At 38.6% G+C, this 13,435-nt stretch overlaps 1 protein-coding gene across 1 annotated transcript in view; it reads right to left on the reverse strand.

The window, feature by feature from the left end:
• The window catches only part of impact (impact RWD domain protein), an 88,281-nt gene that overhangs the window by 55,865 nt on the left and 18,981 nt on the right, over window positions 1–13,435 (reverse strand). The window contains exons 6-7 of the mRNA XM_061978171.2: window positions 10,064–10,195; window positions 9,839–9,933 (exon numbers count right to left, since the gene is read on the reverse strand). Of these exons, the coding sequence (XP_061834155.2) occupies window positions 9,839–9,933; window positions 10,064–10,195 (227 nt within the window). The remainder of the gene's footprint in view (window positions 1–9,838; window positions 9,934–10,063; window positions 10,196–13,435) is intronic.

The following is a 13,435-nucleotide window of genomic DNA, read 5'->3' on the forward strand; positions in this document are numbered from 1 at the left end:
GTAAAGGACAATGTTTTATCAACTGATTGCAATAATGTAAATTTGTTTGAACTATTAAATGAACCAAAAATATGACTTATTTTATCTTTGTGAAAATATTGGACACAGTGTGTTGTCAAGCTTATGAGATGTGATGCAAGTGTAAGCCACTGTGACACTATTGTTCTTTTTTAAATTTTTATAAATGTCTAATGATAATGTCAATGAGGGATTTTTAATCACTGCTATGTTGAAATTGTAACTAATATTGATACTGTTGTTGATAATATTAATTTTTGTTTCACTACTTTTGGTTTGTTCTGTGTCGTGTTTGTGTCTCCTCTCAAATGCTCTGTTTATTGCAGTTCTGAGTGTTGCAGGGTCGGGTTTGGTTTTGGAATTGGATTGCATTGTTATGGTATTGCTGTGTATTGTTTTGTTGGATTGATTAATTTAAAAAAAAATAAATAATAATAAAATAAAGGAAAAAAAAAAAAATAGATTTTTAAAAAATGAGAATAGATTCTGAATCGCACAACGTGAGAATCGCGATTCGAATTCTAATAGATTTTTTCCCACACCCTTACTATTCAGGTTACCTCTCCAGTGAAAGCATAAGGACGTCTATACAGTCGGCGTGTGTGCGGAAAATAAAGTCAATAAAAAATTAATACATGGCAAACACAAACCAACTGCACCTGGTGGAACAAATTATTTTTCTTGTTTTTTTTCCAACGGTAACATCGGAAGCCAAATTGAACACTTCCAGACCGTCGCGAGATATGATGTAAATGTCACACTTTGTTAATCCGCCGCCTGGCTGGCGGAAGATGTCAACATTTATTTTTGCACCGACACCTTCCAGCCGGTCCACGCATGCATGAAGGAAGCTTTTAAAGGATGAGTTGGTATTATCGGTGAACGGATTTGAATCATTACCAAGAAACACACTTGTTAGGTTTAGATTTAGCGATACCTGTTCACCCATGCTCGTGAACACATCACAACGGGACTGTGCTTGTAACTCTGCTTCTTAACGCACCTCATACAGTATGCACACAGTCTGCCAGAGAATAATAAGAAGCAGCAATGGAGGGGATTCGTGATGCCAGCTTAGCGACAAATTTAGTAGGGGTGTCCTGATCCGATGTTATAGTATGGGATCATATTTGCTTGCATCCAAAATCTTTGATAAAAGCCCCGATAGTCTTGCAGCGTGTTTACTTTTGCAAAACTGGACAGCCAGTTAACATCTACAAAACCCCAAACCAGTGAAGTTGGCACGTTGTGTCAATCGTAAATAGAAACGGAATACAATGATTTGCAAATCCTTTTCTACTTTTATATTCAATTGAATACACTGCAAAGACAAGCCGGCGGCATGTCTGGGTGTTGTTGATAAATGGCTTCCGCTTTGCATAGCAGAGTTTTAACTTGCACTTACAGATGTAGCGACGGACTGTAGTTACTGACAGTGGTTTTCTGAAGTGTTCCTGAGCCCATGTGGTGATATCCTTTACACACTGATGTCGCTTTTTGACGCAGTACCGCCTGAGAGATCGAAGGTCAAGGGCCTTGCTGCTTACGTGCAGTGATTTCTCCAGATTCTCTGAACCTTTTGATGATATTACGGACCGTAGATGGTGAAATCCCTAAATTCCTTACAATAGCTCATTGAGAAATGTTGTTCTTAAACTGTTCAATAATTTGCTCATGCATTTCTTCACAAAGTGGTGACCCTCGCCCCATCCTTGTTTGTATGAATGACTGAGCATTTCATGGAAGCTGCTTTTATACCCAATCATGGCACCCACCTGTTCCCAATTAGCCTGTTCACCTGTGGGATGTTCCAAATAAGTGTTTCATGAGCATTCCCCAACTTTCTCACTCTTTTTTGCCACTTGTGCCAGCTTTTTTTAAACATGTTACAGGCATCAAATTCCAAATTAGCTAATATTTGCAAAAAATAAAGTGTACCAGTTGGAACGTGAAGTATCTTGTTTTTGCAGTCTATTCAATTGAATATAAGTTGAAAAGGATTTGCAAATCATTGTATTCTGTTTTTATTTACCATTTACACAACGTGCCAACTTCACTGGTTTTGGGGTTTGTAAATATCCTCCTCAATAAGCACACAAAGTTGGTCTTTTCTTGTATTTTAGTGAAGTAATTTACAAAAGGTAAACAAGGTATGCCATAGGCTACTAGGCACTAGCAGCTACACAACAGCTAAGCACACCAGCTAGACATACGTAATAAGTGTCCTTAATTAAACAATATTCAGTCTAAAACAGCATTTTTGTCAATATAGAGCAGGGGTCCCCAAACTACGGCCCGCGGGCCGGATCCGGCCCCCCAGCATCCAAAATCCGGCCCACGGGAAGTCCCAAGTTAAAAAAAAAAGTGTTTTAATTTTTCTAAATTTTTTTATCTTTCCTTTCTAATCCATTTTCTACCGCTTGTTACTCTCGGTGTCTCCTAGCTGCTCAGGCCAATCATACTGTCTAAAAATGAATTTTCCCATCGATAACGTGACAATGTTAAATGTTGATGAACATCAATGTTAATTGATGTTAAATGACAAAACGTATTATAAAGACAATGTGTATATGAATGTATATATATAATATATATACGTGTGTGTGTGTGTGTGTGTGTGTGTGTGTGTGTGTGTGTGTGTGTGTGTGTGTGTGTGTGTGTATATATATATGTGTGTGTGTGTGTGTGTGTGTGTGTGTGTGTGTGTGTATATATATATATATATATATATATATATATATACAGTGTATATATATATATACAGCAAGTTTGGGGACCCCTGATATACAGTCAACAAGTACCAAATAATTATAGGTGCATATTATTTACGGGAAAAAGCAGCAACAAATGTGTCCGAATTCTTTCAACCTAGTGCGTCATTAACTTAACTGAATGAATTATTGTGGCCACTAGGTGTCGCCAAAACTATTTACCACTCAAAGGGAATGAGTCCATTCCGAACGGTTAATAATAAATAGCTCAGTGTTTTTCATGCCTACCATTGTTTTCCGTTTAACTAAATTAACTTCATCAAACCTTTTCTAACGTTCCACACTACAAAATAAAAGTGTGTATGAGCACCCCCCCCCCCCCCCCCACCCCCATCCCCCGCTACCCCAAAAGGGACAAATGGTAGAAAATGGATGGATGGATGATCCGTGCTAGTATCGTATCAGATCAACAGCAGTATCAGAAAAAACTAATATGTAGCGAGGAATCAGAGCCCTCTTGACATTTTTAAAAAAAAGCGACAAATCTAGTGAGACTTTTGGAGTCGGAGAGGCTCTTAAAACGGTGAAGTGTCTGCAGGGATTGAAACTGGGTTTTGAGTGGCAAAGATACCGATGTGTGTGTTGGAGCTAAACGCATGGCAGCTTGCCTTCTCTTCGGTGGACTTACTTCGCTGTGGCAGCATCGGCAAATTATGTATACTTATGTGGGAGACCGGGCTTTCTGCTCCGCCGCTCACAGTCTGTGGAATGCTCTCCCTGACCACCTGAGGGCACCACAGACTGTGGATGCTTTTAAAAAAGGCTTAAAAACCCTTCTTTTTAAAATAGCCTCTTTTTTTTTTAGATATATGCATACTAGTTTTAGCTATTTGGCTGTTCTAGTTTTTATTTGTATTTATTTTTTTATCTTTTTATTTTTATTTTTTTTAATACACTGTAGCACTTTGAGGTTGTTTATTCAATATAAAGTGCTTTTACAAATAAAATCTATTATTATTATTATTATTATTTTGTATGTGTATGTGGTGCATTCAAGGGCCGCAGAACAAAGTGTGAAATCGTAATGCATGAGGTGCTGCCGTGGGCCTATATCAAAGCGCTTACAAGCGGTCGTGCTTCACGGAGCCCTGGCTGAATGAGCATGTATCAGATATACTTCAGTCTTACTGGACAGATTCTCGCTCATGACATTGGCTGAGAGCTAATGGGCAGCCTAGGACGGAGGCAGCTCTCTTGGTTGCTTTCTCGCTCATGACATTGGCTGAGAGCTAGTGGGCAGCCTAGGACGGAGGCAGCTCTCTTGGTTGCTTTGTTGGGTCTGCTCCGTGTGCAATATGCATTATTAAGTGATAACATTTGGTTTTTCGTTTTTATTTTTGTAGCTGTATGTATTTCATGTCATTTGTGTTCTTTAATGTTTCCCTCTTGTTTTCATTTATTTTTTACATATTTTTATGGATTTTTGTATCTGCGCTGCAACCACTTAATTTCCCCATTGTGGGAAGTCTTTTTATACTCATGTTTTTGTCTCCCACAAAATAATTTCTCCCGACTGCAGCATCCATAAAATGACTATGCATATTTGATAACATGTTACACAGCCACAAATAGATTGAGGTCCTGTGGGAAACACTGACCTGTAACCTAAATGTTAGAAAAGTGCAAATTGCTTATTGTTAACATTCTCGCCTCTCTGACAGCGTCATTTAAAACCTGAGGTACAAAAGAATAAGTTTACCTGAATATGCAACATATTTAAATATATGTTCCTTTGTGAGAGAACCAGCTGTGCACTTGGATTATGTCGACAATTGTGAATCATTAAAGAAACAAAAAAAACATGAATGTTTCATTAAACACATTCTGTGCATGATGTTTTTCTGGGGAATTCTCACAGCATAAAATGTAGCAAAGTGCAAGGCAGGTCATCGCTTGGAACTTGAAAATGATTTAGCATTAAAAATGTGGATGGTTTTCATCCACGTTGGGCCGATACAGTAGGGAAGGGATCATATGGCCCAGTTCCTGGGTGGATCTCTTATCAGAGGAAGAGGGGGGGTCAATCATTTTTGCAATGCAGTCTGCTGAAAACGATGGAAAGGGCTACTCTACATAGCAATTGACACTGTGCCACAAAGCACATTTTAAGATATTAAACAAGTGGATAGTGCACCGCCCCAATTTGTCATGTTTCATGTGTCAGATGAACCGTGACGAATGGGGCTGTATGAATTTCTCTGTTCTGGACTTATCATGGTGTTACAATGTTGAATAACAGTGTTAACGATACCAAAGCATCAAAGGATGATGCATTTGGGCTGTTTTGGATTCCTCTGAACACTGTTTTGCCGTCTTTATTTGTGATGTCACAGATTGACGGATGTACTTATGTGGGCATTTCTAGTATAAGCAGTCTGGAGCTTGCCGTGTTATTCCTTCTCATGTCATACCCTACCGCCTGCTTTGATGTATATAACAAACGTGTATTTGGCCCGTTATTATAGTTATTTTTTTGTTATCAAAAAAACAACCACTCATAGCAGTGGTAAGATAAAATCCAAAATCATTTAAATTTACACCAATATTACTACATTGATGGGAATAATTCTGAAATATCATTCTAATTTGGTTGTTTTTATTGTAAACATTCCATAAGGTAGTGTCCTATCCTCATACTTTGACAGTGACATTACAAATTTAGAATTTTCCCATACCAAAAATAAAACTTTGGAGCAGAAGAGCATTTTACCAAAACAAAAAAAAGATATGTAATTATGTAAAAAAAAAAAAAAAGTAAAAAAAAAAAAATGTAAACACCATAAATTTTGGACTGTAAGCGACTACTTTTTTCCTTTGCTTTGAACCCTGTGGCTTATAAAATGGTGCAGCTAATTTAAGGATTCTTCTATGCTGACGGCCATTATGCAAATAGTTTAAAAACAAAAATTAAGCAAAGACACTGAAAATGTGTTTCATTCTTTGTGCTAGGGCGCCATCTTTTGGACAAGTTTGCTCATTGTAGGTGATGCAGTGTCGCTTTCAACTGGTAGTAGAAGTGCCCTTCCGCCTTTAGCCATCTATAGCGTTTCTAAGATTCATCCATCACTTTAATTAACGTTTGTAAGTTTTACAATATAACTAAAATACTTACTAATGAAGATAGCTTCATTGATTTCTGTAGGAGTGTTTTCATGCATGTGTATGTGCTATCGTATCATGTGGTGCTGAATTTCGCCCAGGGATCAATAAAGTACTTTCTATTCTATTCTATTCTAACACGTTTGCAAGTGTCAGTGTTAGTACTATTAGCTTGCAATGGCATTATGTTTGTATTGTTTCAGTTTCACAAATTCCTCAGTAAATTCACCAAGACGTCACTGTGGAGCTATTGAGTCTGTTTAGCTGATTGAGCAAACTTCCGCAGCTAGTGGGCCCATGACGATGACTTGTGTTTATATTTCATCAGCCGTTTTACTGCCGTGTTACAGGCAACGTTTGGAAACAATTAAGGTAGCGTTTCTCAAAGTGTGGGGCGCGCCCCACTGGTGGGGAATAGAGACATGACAGGTGGGGCGCGAGGAATGGGAGGAAATTTCACTTTAAATTTTATTTTTTTTAATTATATTCTTAGATTTTTTTTTTTTTTACTATGCTTTCATTTTCTATACACACTGTAAATCACTTTGTGATTCCGTCAGTGAAATCCGCTATATAAATAAATGTAAATTACTTAGTTTTCCTGTAAGCTTTAAATTTCTAGGTAGGAGCGAACGTTTGACAGACATAGCAGCAGTAACTAATGGGGGCGGGGCTAAGCGGAATAAGCGCAGCAAAATGAAAAGCTGTCCCACTGTCAAACGACACAATTGCGAGACGTATATGCGACATTGCAAGGGATCTTGAGTAGACAAATGAAAAGAAAGTCGTTTTGCTTTACAAGTGGACGAAGCTACTGACAGCAATAAAGACTGCCTGTTCATCGCATACGTCCGCTTTGTGAATGGCGAGTCACTGCGAGGATTTGCTGTTTTGCAAATACATGAAAAATAGAGCCACTGCTGATGAGCTGTTCAAGATAATGGACAGTTTCCTCAAATAACACGACCTTAAATGGGAAAACTGTGTGGGCTTTTGCTGCGATGGCGCATAGACCATGGCAGGGTGAAGAAACGGGCTGCAGGCTCTAATAAAGAGGGTTGGACACACTGTGTCATTCACCGGGAAGCACTCGCGTCAAAGCAGCCCAGCCCCGAACTCAATGAGGTTTTAACAGATGTTGTGAGCGCGGTAAATTTGATCAAAACACGACCACTGAAAGTGCGACTGTTCTCTGCACTGTGTGAGGAAATGGGAGCTGATCATACAGCAGTACTGTTTCACAGTGAAGCAAGGTGGCTCTCCCAGGGCAAAGTACTGTCACTTGCCCTGTCTTGCCAAATGCATAGCTCCTCCTTTTTTGCAAAGTGGCACTTTTATTTGATTTATTATTGAACTTGATGCAAGTTATTTGATTTATTATTGAACTTGATGCAAGTTATAACACTTTTATTTGATTTATTATTGAACTTGATGCAAGTTATTTGATTTATTATTGAACTTGATGCAAGTTATAACACTTTTTGATTTGTTATTGAACTTGATGCAAGTTATAACACTTTTTGATTTGTTATTGAACTTGATGCAAGTTATTTTATTTATTATTGAACTTGATGCAAGTTATACCACAGCTGCACAGTTATTTGATTTATTATTGAACTTGATGCAAGTTATAACACTTTTATTTGATTTATTATTGAACTTGATGCAAGTTATTTGATTTATTATTGAACTTGATGCAAGTTATAACACTTTTTGATTTGTTATTGAACTTGATGCAAGTTATAACACTTTTTGATTTGTTATTGAACTTGATGCAAGTTATTTTATTTATTATTGAACTTGATGCAAGTTATACCACAGCTGCACAGTTATTTTATTTATTATTGAACTTGATGCAAGTTATACCACAGCTGCACAGTTATTTTATTTATTATTGAACTTGATGCAAGTTATACCACAACTGCACAGTTATTTTATTTATTATTGAACTTGATGTTATTTTATGTTATTGAGTTTGAATGTATACAACTTGATGTTACTTGATGTTCAATAAATTTGAAAATGTTAAGCTTGGCATTAGCGTTCTGTTAGGCCGATGGGGGCAGGTGGGGCTTGAAAACTCCCTCTTGTCCAAAGTGGGGGATGACAAAAAAAGTTTGAGAACCACTGAATTAAGGTATGTAAATAAACATTTTACAAAATATTTCTGTGTAAATAACGCATGTTGTAACATATATCTGCGGCTACTATATGGAAAAAAAAAAAAAAAAGTTCTTAAAATTTAGTGGGTGTGGTTTATCTACCCGTGCACTCTATAGTTCGGAAAATATATATACTGTATTTTTCGGAGTATAAGTCGCACCTGCCGAAAATGCATAATAAAGAAGGAAAAAAACATATAAATCGCACTGGAGCCCGGCCAAACTATGAAAAAAAACTGCGACTTATAGTCCGAAAAATACAGTATGTATTTATAAATATACATAAAGATATATATTTACATAAGTATTACAACTAAAGTGGCACACACACACACGCAGCCTGGGCAATTGCATCTGCATGTGCATAAAAAAGCATTGTTCCTTTAAAAGAGTCGTTCATCTCTAACATATTTAGAAAAATGCTGTTAAAAGCTGTTTTTTTGTTTATTTTTAGATACGCCGTTGTGCGCTTAACATTGTGACTGACAAATTAATATATTGTTAATGAAGTATTTTTGACCGTGTCGGTGGGGGAAATAGCGGTGATGTTCACCTTTTAAGATATATACAGTACAGGCCAAAAGTTTGGACACACCTTCTCATTCAATTCGTTTTCTTTATTTTCATGACTATTTACATTGTAGATTGTCACTGAAGGCATCAAAACTATGAATGAACACATGTGGAGTTATGTACTTAACACAAAAAGGTGAAATAACTGGAAACATGTCTTATATTCTAGTTTCTTCAAAATAGCCACCCTTTGCTCTGATTACTGCTTTGCACACTCTTGGCATTCTCTCGATGAGCTTCAAAAGGTAGTCACCTGAAATGGTTTTCACTTCACAGGTGTGTCTGACGTTAAAGTTAAAGTACCAACGATTGTCACACACACACTCACTCGGTGTGGTGAAATTTGTCCTCTGCATTTGACCCATCCCCTTGTTCACCCCCTGGGAGGTGAGGGGAGTAGTGGGCAGCAGCGGTGGCTGCGCCCGGGAATAATTTATGGTGATTTAACCCCCAATTCCAACCCTTGATGCTGAGTGCCAAGCAGGGAGGTAATGTGTCCCATTTTTATAGTCTTTGGTATGACTAGGCCGGGGTTTGAACTCACGACCTACCGATCTCAGGGCGGACACTCTAACCACTAGGCCACTAAGTAAGTGAAACCATGTTTTATTTGCTTTGCACACTCTTGGCATTCTCTTGATGAGCTTCAAGCACACCTGTGAAGTGAAAACCATTACAGGTGACTACCTTTTGAAGCTCATCGAGAGAATGCCAAGAGTGTGCGAAAAAGTAATCAGAGCAAAGGGTGGCTATTTTGAAGAAACTAGAATATAAGACATGTTTTCAGTTATTTCACCTTTTTTCTGTTAAGTACATAACTCCACATGTGTTCATTCATAGTTTTGATGCCTTCAGTGACAATCTACAATGTAAATAGTCATGAAAATAAAGAAAACACATTGAATGAGAAGGTGTGTCCAAACTTTTGGCCGTGTACATTTTCAAAAGACAAACTGTGATCTTTTTGCAGTGGGTAAGCATGGAGGGGTTCATTTGCAATCCAAAGGGAACACCTCCACACTTGAACTGTTTGCAAACATACGGAAAAATGTGACTGGAGCAAAATCTAGACTGGATCATGTCCAAAAATATGTAGACCGCGAAATACATTCCCATTTTTAAAAGTTGTAGATTTGGGAAAACAGAGCTGTGTTCTCTTCAATTGTCAATCCAGCTTTAATTAGGTGTACCTAATGTAGTGTCCGCCGGGCTTACCTGTCTCGGCGTCACCACGGCGGCGAGGTGAGGCTGGAAGGTGCTGCGCCTGTCTGTGATGCAGCCTCCATGTTTTATCTGCGGCACCTCTTCATCTACGGGACACAACGTCACACAAAGTGTGTGTGTGTGTGTGTGTGTGTGTGTGTGTGTGTGTGTGTGTGTGTGTGTGTGTGTGTGTGTTTGTGTGTTTGTGTTTGTTAATTCACACTGAGCGGTCCGTACCGTTTGTGTGTTCCGGGAAGAGATGTGTATCCTCTGAGCTTCTCAGGGTAAGACCGCCAAAGTCTGGCGCATCTTCATCGTCGTCGTCCACCTCCTCCTCAGCGGTGAGGTTGACCCTCCCTGACTGGTCCACTTCAGGAGGTAAAGCATAAAGTATTAATGAATTGATTGGACACAACATTAGGCACACCTGCCTTTACATAGGTATTTATTATCATGCTATTGTCATGTCTGTGTAATCATGTTTTGTTTTAGTCATGTTTTGTTTTGTTTAGTTATTGGACTCTTTAGTTTCTGGCTTTTCACTCCCTTGTCTTGTTTCCATGGTTACCCATTAGCTTCACCTGTCACGTCACGCGCCTGTTTCACGTTTTGAGTCACGCACCTGTTTTCGTTAATCATGTCTGTAGTATTTAAGTTCATTGTTTTCAGTTTGTCTTCCTGGCGACATCCGGATTCATACCCCTGTCACACTCTGTTTACCTCTGCGCACTTCATGCCATGTCCAAGTAAGTTTTTGTTTATTAATGCCACAGTTAGTGTTTTTGTTTCATTGTTCATAGTTTCTGCCTTTGTGCAAGTTTTGTGTTTATAGCCAAGTTTTGTATCTCCGCTGTGAGCGCCTTTTGTTTGTTTCTTTTTTTGAGTGTTAAAATTAAATATGTCTTCACCTTCACGCCATGTCTGGTCCAAATGTTCATTTGCACCACGGGAGAACAAACCACGCCATAGTCCAAGTCCTGACAGCTATAGTTCTTTGAATTTGTGTGCGTTGCAGCTATTAGTATTACTGCCGTGTGTACGGCATACAGTGTCGCTGCTACTGGAATCTTCATTTCCCTGAGGGCATGCAGCCAACGCATGGCTGCAATTTTATCTCATTTAAAAATCAAATTTAAAAAGTACTACGTTTTGATTGATCTGCAATTTCCCAATATATTTACTGGCTGCAGTGTACAAGTGCGCTGCATCACAATGACAGTTTATATGATTATGACCTTAACATGAAAGGCACCCAGAATGCACCTCCTTGATAAGACGGCAACAATTCTTAAGACAAAAAAAAAAAAAAAAAAAAAAAAAAAAGAATCTCGAGGGAAAGCGAACTCCAGTCCAACCCTGGAAGTTGAACGCAATTCAGAATCTGACCCGGAAAAATATGCAAGTTATTAAATGTACTATTAACTGTGCTTAACTTCTTCTTACACTTGCATGACTAGTCGAAATGTAGTCACTTAAGTTGGTGTTTTATTTTGGGGTGTCAGCCGACATCAGCACAAATCATATGTCATTTTATTTTGTATAGTGGAATGTTAGAATCGGCTGGATCAAATGGAATTATTATAAAAAACTAGAGATGTCCGATAATGGCTTTTTTGACGATATTGTCCAACTCTTAATTACCGATTCCGATATCAACCGATACCGATATATACAGTCGTGGAATTAACACATTATTATGCCTAATTTTGTTGTGATGCCCCGCTGGATGCATTAAACAATGTAACAAGGTTTTCCAAAACAAATCAACTCAAGTTATGGAAAAAAATGCCAACATGGCACTGCCATATTTATTATTGAAGTCACAAAGTGCATTATTTTTTTTAAACATGCCTTAAAACAGCAGCTTGGAATTTGGGACATGCTCTCCCTGAGAGAGCATGAGGAGGTTGAGGTGGGGGGGGAGCGGGGGGTGTATATTGTAGCGTCCCGGAAGAGTTAGTGCTGCAAGGGGTTCTGGGTATTTGTTCTGTTGTGTTACGGTGCGAATGTTCTCCCGAAATGTGTTTGTCATTCTTGTTTGGTGCGGGTTCACAGTGTGGTGCATATTTGTAACAGTGTTAAAGTTGTTTACACCCTCAGTGTGACCTGTATGGCTATTGACCAAGTATGCATTGCATTCACTTGTGTGTGTGAAAAGCCGTAGGTATAATGTGATTGGGCCGGCACGCAAAGGCAGTGCCTTTAAGGTTTATTGGCGCTCTGTACCTCTCCCTACGTCCGTGTACCACTCCGTACAGCGGCGTTTTAAAAAGTCATACATTTTACTTTTTGAAACAGATACCGATAATTTCCGATATTACATTTTAAAGCATTTATCGGTCGATAATATCGTCAGTCCGATATTATCGGACATCTTTATAAAAAACAATTGTTGACTTATGCCTTTCAGTTGAAGTGTAATCATTTTGATTTCTGCAACACCTAGTGTCCACATTAATTCATGAAGTTAAGCTCATGAGGCAGTAAGTTGAATGATGCGGACACGTTTGTTACTGGATACTTTCTTATGTGTAAGTATGATGCGACTATATTTATTACATACTGAACAAAAATATGAACTCAACACTTTTGCTTTTGCTCTCATTTTACATGAGTTGAACTCAAAGATGTACAACTTTTACTATACACACACACCATACCTACTCCACTCAAATATTGTTCACAAATCTGTGTTAGTGAGCATTTCTTCTTTGCCAAGATAATCCATCCCACCTCACAGGTGTGGCATATCAAAATGCTGATTAAAACAGCATGATTATCGCACAGGTGTGCCTTAGGTTGCCTACTATAAAAGGCCACACTGAAATGTGCAGTTTTGCTTTATTGGGTCACAAAAACGGTCAGTATCTGGCGTGACCACCATCTAATCTAGTGACCATGTTTAGTAGAGATGTCCGATAACATCGGGCTGCCGATATTATCGGCCGATAAATGCTTTAAAATGTAATATCGGAAATTATCGGTATCAGTTACAAAATTATCGGTATCGGTTTCAAAAAGTAAAATTTATGACTTTTTAAAACGCCGCTGTGTACACGGACGTAGGGAGAAGTACAGAGCGCCAATAAACCTTAAAGGCACTGCCTTTGCGTGCCGGCCCAGTCCCATAATATCTACGGCTTTTCACACACACAACAGCCATACAGGTCACACTGAGGGTGGCCGTATAAACAACTTTAACGCTGTTACAAATATGTGCCACACTGTGAACCCACACCAAACAAGAATGACAAACACATTTCGGGAGAACATCCGCACCGTAACACAACATAAACGCAACAGAACAAATACCCAGAACCCCTGCAGCTACAATATACACCCCACGCTAGCCCCTACACCCAAACACACACACACCTCAACCCCGCCCACCTCAACCTCCTTATGCTCTCTCAGGGAGAGCATGTCCCAAATTCCAAGCTGCTGTTTTGAGGCATGTTAAAAAAAATCATGCACTTTGTGACATTAATAATAAATATGGCAGTGCCATGTTGGCATTTTTTTCCATAACTTGAGTTGATTTATTTTGGAAAACCTTGTTACATTGTTTAATGCAGTGGTTCTCAAATGGGGGTACTTGAAGGTATGCCA

Source organism: Nerophis lumbriciformis, linkage group LG18 (assembly GCF_033978685.3).
Source record: "Nerophis lumbriciformis linkage group LG18, RoL_Nlum_v2.1, whole genome shotgun sequence".
Taxonomy (NCBI): Eukaryota; Metazoa; Chordata; class Actinopteri; order Syngnathiformes; family Syngnathidae; genus Nerophis; species Nerophis lumbriciformis.